General features: G+C 42.0%; 1 protein-coding gene across 1 annotated transcript in view; it reads right to left on the bottom strand.

The window, feature by feature from the left end:
- The window catches only part of LOC143323751 (calsyntenin-2-like), a 233,376-nt gene that overhangs the window by 46,795 nt on the left and 169,092 nt on the right, over positions 1-17,489 (bottom strand). Inside the window, exons 6-8 of the mRNA XM_076735796.1 lie at positions 9,584-9,769; positions 7,499-7,756; positions 6,535-6,656 (exon numbers count right to left, since the gene is read on the bottom strand). Of these exons, the coding sequence (XP_076591911.1) occupies positions 6,535-6,656; positions 7,499-7,756; positions 9,584-9,769 (566 nt within the window). The remainder of the gene's footprint in view (positions 1-6,534; positions 6,657-7,498; positions 7,757-9,583; positions 9,770-17,489) is intronic.

Raw genomic sequence — 17,489 nt, 5'->3', positions numbered from 1 at the left:
GCTACTGTGTTATGTGCAATAAATCCACTGTTTTAATGTAAATATGTGCTGTGTGAGCACCAGAGAGGCGGTGGGCTCTCTGATGACCACTGTATATCAGATGGATTTTGACCTGGAAGAATTCTACGCTCTGCTTGGTGCAATTTTACAGGTACAGTGGCATGGACGATTGAGCATAAAGGCCGATGTAAGTCTGCCCCCCCACTCTCGAGGTGCAGCTGGACAGCGGTCACAGTATTTGTGAGTAAAGCTGTGAGATGTTAGCCCTGAGCTTATCGTTCTTAGAGACTCAGAGCTAGATGTTGGTTCTGAACACACACACAAACACGTCTATGTATCTCAAAAAAAGTGGGCAGTAAAACTGTGGATGTGGGCCGAGGAAGGAGAAAACAAGAAATGATGTTCAAACCAGTCTCTATGAGGGTAAGTCTACATGTACATCAAATAGTCAGGAAGACCCTTCAAAAACCTGTGCGTGTGTGTGTGTGCGTGTGTGTGTGTGTGCGTGTGTGCCCATCATGCTCTTTGGACCCATGTGGTGCAGCAGAGCTCTAAATTTAGCAGGCTCTTTAGTAGGAGCCATCTATCATTCAACGGGATCCCTTCCATGAGGAGAGCAAAGCAGTGTGTGAGTGTGCATGTGTTACAGAAAGACGGAAAACAGCAACAGCAGGTAAGGCAAGAAAATGAGACACCTGATACATTTTTACATGGGCTTTAAGGATTCCTGCACTCTTACTGACGCTGGACACAAACAGCAGGATTTGTCTGAAATCTGGATTTTTAAAACTTTTTTTTTTTTTTTTCAGCTGTAAAGCTCATAAATGAGTGAATGAAGCAAATGAAATAAGTAGGGCACTATGAGACTGTTGTAGGTCATTTCAGCCCCCAAAATGCCATATATTTATGTTCAAGGGACAAAGACTTCTGATATTAAATATGACGAGCAAAGAAGAAAGTCAGGTGACGTTATTATGGAGTGACAAGTCTGTGGAGGGTGGAGGGTGTAGTTGGTGGATGGACAGGACAACACATGGGACTTTAACACGATACACAAGAAATCCTGATTTGTCACTTGTAGATTTTTTTTTTTTCCAGCTGTTGCAGTTATAAGTGACTCAGCAAAATGAAAGCAATTTAAAAATGTGTAATACCATGCCTCTTATTTCACTAATCTGTGTGATGCTGTGCTTCTGGATCAGAATTGCACCACTCTCATCTGCACATTAATTTGGTGTAAAATGGGAGACAGCTGCATGTCTTATTATTTGAGCCTGTGGTAATGGTTTGTGCTCCTCATAGCAGGTCTGGGCCTGAGAGACAGCCAGCATGTATGAATGCCATGTGCCTTTCCTCTCCTTCCTCTCTGAGTGAGACAGATGTTGTGTGGACCTTCACTGTTTTCTTGAAAATAGCATTTTTTTTCTTCTGCTTCATTATAAAAACAATACAATTTCCTAAACTCATCAGGTAGTGTGGTCCCTCAACATCCCGTAGTTTACTAACAAGGAGTTGCTGATGACAGTAGTCAGCAGCAGCACATCAGTAATTTGAAAATGCCAGATGCTCTGCGTTCAAATTGTGCTCAGGAGATGTTTGTATTGAGTATAAGCCTGGACCAGTTCAGAGTCAACTGTGGGGGAAAAACATGCCAAGCGATGGGCAAGAAAAAAAAAACCCTTCTCTTCTCCATCTTTTATTGTAATAACGGAGAATACATTAAAATGTTGCTGATGTGCACAATGGATGTGAGCCTTGAAATTCGCTTGGTAGCTTTTACATACCCGACGAAAGCCTTGAATTAATATCATAAGCCTAAATTTACTTTAATATCATGATACTAAGGCCCACGATCTTCACAATCAATGAAGATTAGGCTAACAAGAAAACTGAAAAGCTTTAAACTTTAAAGCCGCTCTGGTCAGTATTTGTATCAACAATGTGTCAAATGACTGTGTGTAATGAGAAAAGTGTCTCTCATAGAGAATTATCACCCCACTCTGATGTTCCCACTGTTTTGGTTGAATCCCACAGCTCTCATCAACATACAGCAGTGAAAAAGCTCTGATTAACCCGCTGTATGTGAGCTATAGAGCTCGAAACAGCAAACGCAGGTAGCAATAAAATGTCTGGATAAACATGCAGTTCATTAAGTAGACATGACACAGCTATAAAACATTGATTTAATCATTTACATATACAGAGGTTGTCTCATTTGCGTTACCTTCTCTGACTCCACTGAGGACACATCTGTACTCCTGCATGGATGGTAACAAATTATATCTACTACTTCCCACTGTTGTCCACTTAAAAAAAAATCTGAGAAAATTCCCCAACTGTTTGCTTGATAGCTAAAATACATGTTTGCCATGGGGTAGCTGCAGGTAATGATGTCACTTTACCATTCAGTTTAGACTTGTGGTGGAAACATCATTTAAATCTCAATTATCCTGCTTGTTTGTTCTTATTCTTTTTTGTGCCTGAAAGGCTCAAAGTGACCTCTTTTTGACTTTCTCCTTTCGCCAAAGTCACATCACCATGTCAGAGGAGGGCACAGTGCAGGCTTTGCTCTAACTCTACACTGAGCATTTCCATGTATCTCTCTATGTGTAAACATTATGAAACTCAGTGCAATATGGACACAGTGAAACACCACTGACAACTAATATGCACCATCATCTAACAGAAATTCTTCCTTTTATGGTCCTAATGGACCAGACAAATATCCCATTAGCATAGAACTACAGAGCTGCAGCCTAAAATGTGGAACAAAAAATGGTCAGTGTGATGACTGTTTAGCATGGTGACTTAGAGTCACACCATTTTAAGTACAAGAGTTGTAAAACTTAACATACTGAAGGAAATCACAAGACCTCATCTGTGCTGTCGCCCGTTGACAGCTGGGATAGGCTCCAGCCCCCCCCGCAACCCCGAAAGGGATAAGCGGTATAGAAGATTAATGAATGAACGAATGAAGGACAATTTTGACATTTTCCAACATGGATCTTTTTCTCATTGTGGCCTCATTCTAACTTTGCAATTGCCACCTAGAGAACTGGGAAAAGCATCAACACCAAAACAACATGTAGCTTCATGCAAGCAGTCTCCAAGTCCACACAAAGTAAACTTGGATATTAGCCCCGTGGGTTAGCAATTTTTTGCTTTTTTTTTTTGCTAAATGTACAGAATCTACTTACCAGGCTAATCAAGCTAGCTGTTTGCTTAGTGTACGAGCAAACTAATCTGCAATAATTAGGGCATTGAGTATTTTGCATACTTCAGTTGTTAGCTGGTTAGCTTAATTGGAAAGTTGTCCCAAAAGAACATCCTTACACAATTAGCTGCAATTGCTAATTCAGGGGCCTACTTGTGTTTACCTAATGTCAGACTCTGAGACAAGTGTTTGGAATGAGTCACATATTTACGCATATTCAGAAAGTTTTAGGAGGTTGAGGCTTGCCCCAAGATAACTCATTTTGCCAGAGCTGTATTTCCCAAATCTCAATAACACAGGTTGATCAAGTGCAGAGTCAGGAATTTCCCTGCAGCTGAAAAAGTTTAAGGAACGCTGCAGAGACATAACACAGAAAAATGTGCTATCAAATAGGTGAAGAAATTCAGAGAAATAATTTCTGTCTGACATGCATCACTCCCTTCATTTAGGCACAGCTGACTTAATCAAAATGCTTAATATTTCACTAGATGAATGGAAGCATCACTTGCTGTTAATACAGCAAGAAAAAGTAAAGTCTGAATGTCGGTATGTGAGTCACTCTTTCAGCCACTGAATTTCCACCTGTGCACCAAAGGCAATTTTTCGGACCATACAGACTTGATCCAATTTTTGACGCAGTTATGACACACACAGGGGCTCATTCAGTACAGGCTCATGCAGAAAACAGCTTCAAGATTGACAGTCTCTTTCTTTGAGACGCTTGAATGTAAGTCTGCATTTAAAGAATATGAAACCGTGCACAAAAGACATGTTCAATACACGCTCAATGCAGATCTCCTCAAGCCAATAAAAACTGCAGCCCATCTCTCTCAACAATGCAAACAGCCCAGACAGCAAAGCTTAAAATACTGAATCATACTGAACACAATAGCCCTGCACACATAAAGCCATGCTGCCTTAAACTACTCTGTGTCTGTTGTTAACAGATAGTGTGGGCTTTTTTTCTTTTCAGCAGGTAAAACTAATATCTGCAACCATCTTCCACCCCCACCCACCCATTCCAGTCATTATGTAGCCACTCGCAATGTCTGATTGGATTGTATGAGAAATTAATTGCACTTCCGTGATAAACCAATGTAGGGACAGGAGGAGATTCTTCTGTGGAACAGTTTTCTGTGTTGGAGGTATTCTGAAGTTCATTTTGTTTAAAGGACATTACCAGATGAGGAGAAAGTGGTGAGAAGGCAAGGGGAGATAGCGACTTAATGAAAGTTTCCTTTCATGCCCTGGGGTTTCTGAGACAACTATTAACAAGAGGGAGGGCGATGAGAGAAAGAGAGAGGACGTAAGAAAGAAAAGGAGATTCAAAAAAATGCTCAGGAAGCTCAACAATTTAACAACTCTTGTGCAGCTTGTTTCAGAGATGTGTGTGGTGCCAGCATAGTCTGTAGAAACTTTTATCACCTCGAGGTAATAAAAAAAAATGGAGATCAATTTAGACAAGGCCATAGAATTAACTGCCTACATCTTTTTATTAACCACCTCAAAAAACTGTCAAAATGCAGCCTAATCTACCAACTTAAATTATGTAGAATCTTTTCCAATGTGGCATGTGAGGAAACCAACTTAGAGGTGTTGTGATGCATTTAATCATAGCTTAATTATGCATTCATTGGCCAAAAATCTGTCAGATTTACATAAAACAAAATACAGGAATCAGTGTGTAAAATTCCCACCACGTCCCAAGTTTTTCTCTTGTTGAATGTAATTTCTCCTGGGTTCTTAAAACCTCCAAAAATTTCCAGAAAAAAACACAGAGAATGTGACCTCGCTGTCATCAGTGGTAGCGATGGCCGTGAATGCTGATTTTGCACATCTATCCATCAGTAAAGAAAAAAGAAAACCTTTGACTGCTGTGGCAAAGATCTCCTTTGTGACAGGAAGCGGTGGAGTTTGCAAGAAATGTGGATTCATCTACGGAATGTTGACAATGCTTAAAAAGCAACATGTAACCAGTGAAAATGTGGAAAGTGTTTGATACTTTGTGGGAACCCCGTGTCTAAATTCCTCCAGACGATGCCTCACACGCACCATGTGCCATCAGGAGGCTGATGGAGGACCTCTTTCATGCTCTCCCCCCAATCAAGACCAGCAATCTGTCTGATCAAATTAGCCCTGGGTGCTGCATCTGGGTGTCCTGGCTCAGCTGTGCGTCTGTCCCCTGAATGAGATGCCCTTGCTGGGTGAGTGCGGGGGTCTTGCGAGTCGAGGTGACCTGTCTGACTTTAAGACAGCATCCTTGATCAACAGACAGCTGCTGGCTTCACACACGCCTACGTATGTCTCTGGAGCAAGCGTATTTCTTTCTGTTTGCTGTCCCTGTTTGTTCAAGTAACCGTCACTTAAAAATAGTATGGTGCGTGATGTGAGGACAGGCTGTACTTGAAATATGAAAATAGCTCTTACCCTTAATGGAGCTTTAATTAAATATAAATAAAAATCTTCCAAAGTGATGACAAAATGGCATATTTTCACTCATGGATCACTGAATCAAAGTGGTGACATTTTTTTTTTGTACCATTTTTCTCTAAAACATTTCCTGTCTCGCCCTACTTATACCAACATTTCTGTTCAAAAAAAGCCTTTCAAAATCATCTTTGCAATAATTTCCAATTCTGATCCCATGTTAGGTAACACAGTGTTTTAGCTTCAGAAATATTTGATTCCTTAGAGAAATCTTTAAATGACATTTCAGGCAATGAAATGGCAGGTCAGAAAGGCAGCTCTGCAATAATAAAATACCAACAAGGAAGTCTTCATATCCATGGCAAATATTTATTGAGGAGTCACTAAATCCATTAAAAAACTTCATGGTTATTAAGTAGAGTGGTATGAGAGTTCTCCAAATTAATTGGGGTTAATTAAGAGTTCGGCTTTTTTTGGATTATAGGAGGATTTCTAGTGCAGCCAAGCACTAAATAGCTTACAAGGTCTTGTATGCACACACAAACACACGTTAAGTCATATATGTGTGTTAATCTTTTTATGAGTCTAATGGGCAATAGTTACTGAGGTCCCATGGACTGGACAGTGGTTCTCACTTCTGTATAAACCTCAAGCCACACTCTGTAAATGAATCCCCAAAGTCCAACCAGGAGTCATCAATCATTAGTGCAAGATACAGACTAACATGGATTAAATCCCAGCGGATGTTTAATACAGGTTTAATCCTCCATGGAGGCTTCATCCCTGTCTATGAGATAGGGCCATAACCTACTTATCAAATCCAGGTGCTTGGAGGTATAGACTAAGGTCACTTGTCACTGTCGTATGTGTCCCGGAGTATCACAGTGTCTTACCTGCTCCAGTTTCCAGTGGAACTCGGCAGGTCTGAAGGTGTCCACCTGGGTGAAGTCTCTCCTCAGCAGGAACACCAGGCGGCAATTATGGACATACAGTGAATAGTGATGACGGTTCATCTCTGTGGGATGGAGGGAGAAAGAAGAGTAGGCACCCGGGACTAAATCATCACACCTACTCACTGTCACGTAAACCAGACACGTAGCTTCATGAAACCTCACAAAACTGGGACAGCAGCACTGCTTTGAAGGAGAACCACTTTCTAAAGGTCATTTCAGGCAATTTTTCATGAGAATTTTTAAAACAAAACCATTCATTTGGTAAAGCACGCTGTGATGTTCTTGAATGTTTTATGCTGGATCATTACAGAACTCCAGACTTTATTCAGTGTACCAATATTTGAACAGACTTTTTCCCTTAATGTACCTTAGGATCATTAACAGTATGTATCATGTATACACTGGGCCTAAACACATGATCAAGATGTTAACACAAAACACTAAGCCGAACTATCACCATGATGGATAGTCCATAATATTAAGTTAAATTTAATTATCCACTGTGCTGATCATACTTGAGGAGGGAATATTTGCATTCATGTATGCTGTATCCACCGTCGGTGGCCTTTTGTGCTTCACTTGTGCTGTGTTTCTGTGAAATCTGTTTTCTTGGAGCCATTCACATCATGATCCCACCACTCCTGGCTCTGACTCGGTATCCACACACTCCCCCGTACAGCGTAGCAGCTATTGCTCCACAAAAAGCCATAATTAAAAATTTGGCTCTCCTCCTCATTACCCTCATCCATGTTATTATCTGCTCACAATTTCACTGCCTTCCACTGCACATCAGCATACAAAAGAATTCACTGAATTCAGAATTCAGTGGCCTCCATGACCGTGTTCACAGTGGAGTCCGACATAATGGCCACATTTAGTCCTTGCCTGTCAGGTTCACACTCACCAGTCTTATCGGAGTTGCAGAGCAGTGTCTCCTTCTCAGCTCTGAGCCCAGGACTGGGTCCATGCTTCATCCAGGTAGCTATGGTGAACTGGTCTGTGAGATTCTGGGGTACCACCCAGGCAGGGATTTTAGCCGCCTGACGCCCGTCAAACCTGAAGATCAAGTCACTGTCCCTGCCGCTGTCAGTCACCAGGGAAGCTGTCCAATTGGTGGCAGCACTGGGGGCCGGGAGAAGGTCAGTGCTGCCCGAGGAGGCCCCTGGGGTCATCGCCGTGGAAACAAATAAGAGTTGTGACAGAGGATGTGTCAATAACAATCACGGCAGATAGGCGGTGTATATTGGCCTAACCTTGGCTATGATTACTTATGAGTAAGGCAGATGGCAGGGCTTAATATGTAATCAATGGGCTGAGATGGATAGAGGATGTGGGTATTGATTCATTGCAAATTAAACTGACTTTCATAAGAAAAGAGATGTGAGCCGTCATTCACAAATTCAGAACATATCTCACCTCTAAATGTGCCTCTATGGAAACAGAGAGGACATACTGACTGAGTACTATGGTAACACAGAGAGAAAAGACACAGCAAGGACTCGGTGAGAAGGACAGTGTGTGGTGAGATTCAGCATGACATTACATGGCGTCTTTACAGCTGACACTATTGTTATATGATTCCTATACATCCTGAAAAAACACACCAATCACTACAGCATTGCACCAAGTCATCCTACTCCAAAAAGCAACTCCATCATTCCTTTGACACAATATCCTCAATATGTTGAGTCCTGAATGATCTCTGCTTTCAAACTGTCACCTTGACAACGTTATTTTTTCCATGTCGCTCACCTTGCTCCTCGATGTGTCTGACATGCCCTTACCGATCTAACTTTTCCCCTCTGTGTGACAGTGACAAATGCATTTCATGTGTTAAACCACATTTATGAATCATTTGTAACAGCTTATAGATGCTAATAAATCAAAGCGATGTGGGAACCATGCTGTTCCCAGAAAAAATGGGCAGTGACAGAATTCACCATGTCTAAATTGTCCAGGCAAACAACTGCAACATGCATCTGTTGATTTGTACTAATAACACACCATTAGCACATTAATTGATGTTTTTCCCCATCTGTAAAGCTCTGTTTTTCTCTGCCTCATACTCATGCCAGTGTCGATGTTCTGACTCCAGTAATTAGATTCCCTCAGTAAATAAATACGCATCGACTTCTCCGGCACCCAGCTGCAGCCTTCTCTTTGCCCGATGTCTTTGTACATTATCTCAAATTGATTGTGCTTTAAAAAAGCAATTACAATTTATTCTATTCGCTATCAGATAACTATTATGAGGTGCCTGAAAAGGACTCTTTAGTGGTAAACCATGCATGGACTGGGAGCCAGGGGAGGCAGGCAAGGGACGTTATGCATTCAGATGAGCTGGAATGGGGCTTGTGAAGGCCGTTAGTCAAAGATGATGACTCCAGCCCCCCTGCTGGCGTTGCAGTGTGGGCGGGGAGGGGGATGCGGAAAGGCTCCGCTGCTTTGTTGGCGCTCTGGGCGCCAACGCGGCAGCTCGGCTGCTCATCAGTCACCGAGGAGAAAGCGTGGCTGCATCTAAGGCAGCTAATGCCCTCGCTCTGTCACATCATTAGTGACACAGCTTTAAGTTGCTATTCTGGTGCCTTCATTTAGCACAGGGGTTTACCAGGGACACAAGCGGAGATTAGAAAGCAACATAGACTGGGAACTCTCAGATGTTGGTTGAAAAAATGGCAGAGGAGGACGCCTCGGGCCCTGTCTGACCCCGGTACTCGGGCCATGGATTCCATTGATGCTTTTAGCAGCAGCTTATTCTAATTCACTGCGCTAACTTTCAGTTTGCCACTTCAGTCAGAAGTTATCTTTGATCAGCCATCTACTGTATATTCTACATATCCACCACCACCCTAATAGCCACAGGTCCAACTCATAAGTGATTTGCAGCAACATGGCAGAAATGCTCTCAATCTAAGCTGATTGTCATTCTGGTCACACCAACACGATTATGGTATTCAGTAGATTTTTCGGTATTTTTTGTAGAACCAACCACAGAGTTTCTGAAGAGATTTCTCAGAGTAGGTCTCACGGTCGCAGCCTTTCCCGATGTGGCTGGTCTGCAGCTCCACTGTGGTCCTCACTGATGACAGCGGCCCGCCACAGGTCTCCAGGTGCATCTTAGGAAACAGCTGCTTACTTCCAGTTCCTGGTTCATAGTCCACTCGCTTATTCCAACCTGGGAAGAGGAGGAGATTGAGTGATAGTGTTAGGAATGGCAGAAAGGATACAACTGCAGTCTGTGCTCCGGCGTGGAGACACACAACCCTGCTGGAGATTCTGATCTGAAATTATATCTGATTTTCACAAGCCTACTTGTTGCTTTTGTTATTACCCATTTTTCACCTCATTTTGTTCATTTAGGCTACCATCAAAACAAGACTCCATTTCCAATTTTTCACTGTCAGTGATATTTCTGGCATCACAACTCAATATCCTTCTGGCAGAATGTGCCCGCTAATGAAATTGCTACATTGTTGTTGGAGTGCAGTGCAGTACCTGCATTAGCAGCAGTAGTCATTATGCTGTCACTGTCTGTCCTGTCAGCTGTGAATTGCGTTTTCTTTCTGGGCAGGCTATTATTTTGTGCGGTAGTGAAGTTTTTGCTTTTCCCTTCATTTTTTCCAGTCTCTGTGGTGTGAATTTGTATTTGTCTGCACAGTCTGTTTTGGAGATAACAAGAAAATGAACTGCAAATTTATGTTGCCTGTTTAGTGCCTACATGAGCTTTGTTTACAGTGAGCAGATCTCACTCATTATCTCAGTTTCAAACAGTGTAGTCGGCATATGCATAAATGCTGTCCGCTAGCATTTCAACATTTGCTCAGTCAGAAGCCTGTCAGTCCAGTGACCATCCGGTCACAGTCACAGTCTTCTGTCATACAGCAGTATCGTTGCACCATCACTGCATGACACTAGGTCTTTAAGAGCAAACTCTACCTCCTAAAATATTAATTGGGCACCAAACTCCCAACCATCCAATCCAATCCATGTTGTTTGCTAGTGCACACAAAGTAATTCCCATCCATCCATCCATCCATCCATCCATCCATCCATCCACCTGTCTCCATATCAAGCATTACTACTTAGGAGCTGGAGGCATAAGCATGAAGCTGAGCTGACTGGATAAGAAGAAGGGGAGCCGCTCTTTGTTGCTCACTAGCCTGTTAAATCTGCCATGTTTGCTTCCTCACACACTCACCACCTCATGCTCAAACACATACACACACTGCATCTGTTTGTAGTCGATTTACCTCCTCCAGACTGAGTGCTATGGGCTGCTGCAGCACTGCCACTATGGGATTGTCAGAGGCTGTGATGAGAATAGGCACAAACAATAGTAGGAGCTAAATGAAAACAAAGACACATGCATGAGCACAAAAAAAGGACTCAAACATAAAAGGCTGTGCCGATGCTTTTCTATCGCTCTGTCACACACATTTATTTTGCACACAATTGCTATATATACTGTGTACTGTGTATACAGCCATGTCCTCCCACCTGTTGATTACCCCAAATTATGTCCCCTTATTCTGTAGTCCCCTTTCTAGACTCATGGCTCAAAGCTAATATGGTATAACTGGCTGATGGTTCAAGCCATTGGCCAAAATTTTCCAGCACCTCCAAAGCTGGAGTTTCCGCCTTCGAGGTGCTGATAGTAACAACAATCCTTCAGGACGTCAATACTCCCAGCCAAGAAATAGTGTGGACAGAGCTTCGGACATGATTCGATAGCTGTTTTGCCCAGTCTTAACGCTGAAGCAGACTAACCATTTACTGGCACCAGCTTCATGCTGAACACACAGACATAGGAGTGTATTGATATTCTAGTAAAACTCTCAGCAAGAAAGTGAATGAGTGCATTTCCCACAATGCCAAGCTTATCCTTTAAGCAATATGGCATTGTCCCTGTAAAATCAGATGTATTGTTTTTAATGTAAAATGTAGTAGATGCATGTAGAAACATTCTCACTAATAATCCTCTGTTACTGTAACTGATGTAATGTCTCAAAATGAATGCAGCAATGAATAAGTTATGCAAAAAGGCTACAGTAACCTTCAAATCCACAGGGTCATGCATTTGCTGAATCTGTTCTCTGGCCTTTGAGTTTGCTGTGCCATGCTGAGTAAAGGAATGATGCTGCACCTTTCAGATTCAGGTTGGAGAGAGGGTGTAAAAGCTGCTCTGGTAATAACATACTCCATCGACAACTGGGAGTCAAATGACCTGTCGAGGACTTGGCTTTAACGCTGCCAAGCTGGCTCCACAAAAAACGAGATGAGGGGAGGAGAGGGCAGAGCCTGAATGCATGCATGGAAAGCAGTGAGGGCACGTGGAAGGATAAATGAGGGGTAATGGGTTCAGGATGTGGTGTGCATATAGATATGTGGGGAAGGGTTGGGTTGAGTTTGGAAGTGGGTGATTAAGTTTTATGGGTTAGAGAGCACTGGACAAACATGAGGGACAGTGAAAGGTGCTGACTCTGAGGTGGTTTCACTCTCATCACCTCATTTAATCCCTTGGAGTGAACACCTGTAGTCTATTTGTCTAGAGGGGGCAGTGACCAGTGCTAATCCTCGTACTGTCAGATATATGGATAATTAGAGGCAGGCCGTCTCCTGCCAGAGTGCTGTCATTCTTGTAATTTAAATTCATTCTGCCACTGGACAGCTGTTTTTGACATTGTGACTTTGAAGAGGAAAGAGTGGGTCTATCATATCATTTACTGACACTTTACATGTGTCATTCCCATTTGAACTGGCTTTTAGTCGCTCTGTCAGTCAACCAGTTCGGCCGACACTGAAGAATCTCAAAATATTTTTTGATAAAATACAATGAAATTTTGAATTAAATACATTCATAGTCACCAGAGAATGAATCTCAGTGACATCTAACAACACTATCATGCTAACATAGTCAATTATCCCATGAAATACATCCACATCTGTGACATAAATAAAAACATTTTGTATAGACATGTTCCCCAAAGGATTTATCCCAATGACTGAATACCTGCTAAACAAATATATAAAGTTGTTATTTGTGAGAATGTTAGCACGCTAACATGAACATTAAGCCCAAAGCACCACTTGTCTCTCTCCGCATTAACCATTCTTGTTGTATCTTTGTATCTACTTGTTTGAATGAGTGAGACAAATGTTCTGGTCTTGATACTGATTAGCATTATGAAAACAAAACATTGACATCTGCTGTTATTACAAGACTGAAGTTTTGTCGGCTTTGTAAGCGAGAAAGCTCTCCAAATACAGCATGTAATGATAGTTATAAACTTCCTGCCTGTCATTAAATGGCTCTTATCAGTTTGTAGTGCAAGAGATCAGTTTGTTGACTACCACACCTTGTCTTAGCACACTGATGCCCATTACGCACAAAGACTAGGTAAAGGGCCAATGAGTGACCCCACTGTGACAAAGCTGGTGATGAATGTAAACAGAGGATGTGAAGTGCATGCCCTCAAATATAATGAGGAATAGGCTCGGTGGTAGAGGGTGAGTTACGAGGAGCGTGGGTGCAGCATATCATGAAAACAAATTACAAGACCAAGAACAGTAGCACACCAAAACACACATTTGTTTTTGAGGCACAGCTCCCCTCCATGGTAAGATCTGAGGTGGGGAATGTTGAGACAGTGTGGAAGCACTGAAGTAGAAATATGAGCTGTTAAAAAAAAGAAAAGAAAATGAACAGATAGCCACTTTCACCTCAAAGCAAAAATGGTTTACTCTTCATTTTATTGCTTACGTTTAGATAAGACCCATACAAATAGCCTCATATCACTGATAAATATCTGGCACTGGCATTTGTCTTTAATAATGGGAAACTCTGCCGCAATAAAGTGGAAAAAGGTTCTTTGCCAAAAACCCACTCGACTGCACTGAAGTGTGTTTGCAGAGACAAAACAAAGAAACTCATCAATGTTTTGAATCTGTTGAATCCTTTTTTAATTTTTTTTTTCTTGATAATGGCACCTTTGTTTTGATTTGTGGAAGACAAAAAGCAATACCCAACCATTATCCGCATCCTTCTGTCTGCCATAGTGCTTAAGCATTGATGTGCTCCTCTCACAGGTGGTTATGCATTAATTTAATCCCAAACACTTTTCTGCACAAACCTTCTCTCAATAAAATCATACTTGCTGTATAATGTTGATACCGTGGCTTCCGTACTGCGATACTTTCTGTTTTGTCAGTGAGGCAGAGGAGTTTCTATTGAAATTCAAATGTTTTGCTTTCTTACAGTTCAGCCCTTTGCCAATTTATGACTGTTTGACATTGAAATAATAGCATAGTGCTCATTTTTTTTGCACACTGTGTTTTATTTAAACTCTCTCAAACTCCGGATCTAAAAGCTTTTCATAATGCAGTAAAAAAAAATGCAGTACAAGGTTCATTCTTGCAGTGGTGGCATATAAATATATTTGCTCAAGTACTGTAGTGAAGTAGAGCTTTGAAGTACTTGTACTTTAGTTGAATTTAATGCTACAATACCCTGTATATTTTATTCTACTACATTTATGTCACAACTGTAACTACTAGGAAATCTGCAGATTTTCATACAAAAAAGTGTGATTAAATTCTAAAATATGATGCATTATGTGACTGATTAAACTAGTCAACATATAAAGTAGGTATCAGTAGCTTCATCTCCACCAGAGTGGGTGGACAAACAATGTACAGTATTTTGTCATTTCATTTGGAATGCTTGCTGTAAAACATGATCGTACTGCATATGAGATAACCTGTGATTTCAAGCCCCATTCATCATCTCTACGTACAGGTCTGTAACTTTATATTTTAGTCAGCTGAAAGCATGCCGTACTTTATGTTTTGGCCTTGCCATTCTTGCAAGTGTCTGTACCCAGCCATCATAAAAGGGTCTATTTCAAGGCATGATATCTTGTATGAAGCAGTGGTTCTTATAATCTTGCAGAGCCAGTACCGAGCTGCATTTGTGTCCCTGCTAAATAATTTAGCCCTATTTAAGAGTCTCTGTAGGACACTGCTGCTGCTGATGCTTTCACTCACAGGTGCAGCATGAGCTCGCACATACACTGACAGCACAAACAGGGTAAACACATTTACGCATAGACATCCGAAAATCACACAGGAAGTACTTGCACAATGTCATTCGGATGCCTATATACAGACAGACAGTACTGTTAATACATTCAACACACACATACTCGCAAATGCACTCACTACCGTTTGCACAGGCACAATGCACAATAACACGCAGACCTGCTCTTAAGCTCAGCTGTCTTAAAAGCAGTGTGGGTTTAATAGGAAGCTATTTGGTCTCTATTGAGTGGTATGCTTGCCTGCGGTACATTGAACAGAACTCACACAGCGGACCCAAGAGTTTCTCTCTTTGTAAATGTGAGAGGAAGACGAGAGGCAGAGGAAGCAAGGCAGACATGAAAACAACCATGTGGAGCTGGCTCACCAGTGCAGAAGTACAAACTCCTTACCGGGGCTGTGATCATAAAAAAAAAACAGCACTTCTATGTGCGTATAAGCAGATTTTGTACGTTTCGTAACATGAATATGAACAGAACAGAAAATGTCCTATCGATAACATGAACAGTATATATTATGTACATGGTGCTACATTACTTCATTGAGAAATGACTGTGTAAGTGCTGATAAATAATGCCAGCCTCTAAGAAGCTACTATTAATGACCATACTGTACAGTATATAATATGGTCACCGGTGTTTTTAACATCTGATTTGACTCTTGTCAGTGTGGTTGTACTATGCTTTAATGATAATCCTGACACAGAACATCTGATGAGACATGCGATCAGTGTAGGTGTATCCACTGCTATACCTGTACAGACATACAGCTGAGGTAAGTTTCCTTCCCAAAATAAAGAGTGTGAAAAGTTGAGAGTGAGAGACGGTGAGGAAGGGAAGATGGATAGAGGTGCTTAAGAAAATGATGCATCATCACACTTTCACGCTGTTCCCCGTCTCTGGAGGGTGTAGAAGAGTGAGTGTGTGTGTGTGTGTGTGTGTGTGTGTGTCATTGGTGAGTTCTTGCATGGACGTGTGAGATGACGGTTTTGTGAATATTGTGTGTGTGTGTGTGTGTGTGTGTGTGTGTGTGTGTGTGAGAGAGAGAGAGAGAGAGAGAGAGTGAGCGTGTGTGTAAAAATGCTGACACTACGTTCAAGTAGTCGGGGGGGGTCGTCATTACTCGTCTCAGCCATCAGTGAGAGACCCAATTTCCATTTAAAAGAGCACTCTGCTCCTTTTTTTCCTTCTTTCCTTCCCTTTCCTCTCCACCTCTGTCCGCCTCCATCTCGATCCTCTTCAGTGAGTGCCATCTTTCTGATTTCTCCTCCTCTTTCCTGGCCATCTTTCTCTGTCCCTATCCCCACAATGCCCCCCAAGGCATTCATTTTAATGCTTTCATGCATGCTGTTTGAGCGTCATACAAGAGACTTGACTTTTTTCTTTCTTGAGTACAAAGAGAGCTCTTACTTGGTTCGCTGGAGTACAAGGTTTGCAACAGAAAAATGTAGGGCTTGTTAAAGGTGGTGGTTGAGAAAAAAAGGTAGGATAACAAAATGGATGGAATCTTTCTTCCTTCCTGAATGCTCCATGATAGCAGCACGATTGCATACCTGTAGACAGAAGGGGCTGTCTCAAATGTATTCTTTGAATAAATCAAGTACTGGCTCTTTAAAAGAGGTTTAAACTTTATTGTTTTGGTTCAGTCTCACTGCTCTCACAGTGTCATTTTAAGACACAGCAGGCAGCTGTTTTCAGTTAAAATGTATAAAAACCCACTGGACACTACCTGCTATTCACCAAACAAAGTTGGCAACTTGCTTGTGATTATAGTAGATCTTTCAGCACCTACGGAGCCATATATTTACCTCAGGAGTCATGAATATTAGAACCTATGTTTGGCAGGTGGCCTGACATATGACTCCAAATGAATGCTAATGTTGCTCTATACTATTTGCTATGAAGGTTGTTATGTCAGCTTAGAGGTAATATGATAATAGGTCTTGACCAGACTGAACAAAAAAAATCAGTTCTATTTTGTATAGGCTTGCATTTATCCCCGGTCACATGTAGTCATGAAGACTTTGTTTGCCACCACTGTTCACTGTATAATTGTCTCTCTCGGGTCCTCATATACAGTATATAACAGCGCCAGGACCTGAGGTCAGCTCCCAAATTTTCTTCAGCATGAAGTAGTCAACAAGTCAAGTACAGAACTAAAGATGAAGAGCATCAGCTGCTCTGAAGCTGTCCATGTGCACCCCATTTTTTAAAATTGCTACATCCTGCTGGTAGACCTTCACCTCTGCTACGAGGCTTGCCGGAGAGCTGAACATGCCAAGCTAGCTCTGACTCTGCAGGCTGCATGTCAGTTTTGTGCATGCTTGCCTGCACAGGACCTCCAGTAAAGAGGATGCCGTCATGGCACTCCTGGTGTAGGGCATGGTGGGGCTGTGGCAGCGTCCCTCTGGAGAACAATACAGACAAGCTAATCTTCAGCGGTGACCTCCCAGAGACAGACAAGAGGTTATACGCTGCAGTTCACCAGTCCACCCAAATGTGTGTCTCAGGGAGGTGGAAACGATCATGCCGTCTTGGACAGAGATAACAACCCTGACAGCAGATGGTGGTGCTTCAGAGGAAGAAAGTGATCCTGCATCCCTCCAGGAGAGGAGAATAAGGCATTCTGTTCCTGTTATTTTTGCACAACAAAGAAAGCGTGTGGGATGAGGGCAATTTTGGTCTCGTTATGAAGTGGCCTTTCTGACAATCACATGTGCTGGAATGCGTGCATCCCAGCAATTGGTTCACTTCCACAGACCTGAGAGATGTGTATTTCCACATCCCTGTCATTCCCAGACA

Source organism: Chaetodon auriga, chromosome 7 (genome assembly GCF_051107435.1).
Source record: "Chaetodon auriga isolate fChaAug3 chromosome 7, fChaAug3.hap1, whole genome shotgun sequence".
In the NCBI taxonomy this organism is placed as follows: Eukaryota; Metazoa; Chordata; class Actinopteri; order Chaetodontiformes; family Chaetodontidae; genus Chaetodon; species Chaetodon auriga.
The sequence above is the reverse complement of the archived record's forward strand: the minus strand, read 5'-3'. Positions and strand labels throughout refer to the sequence as shown.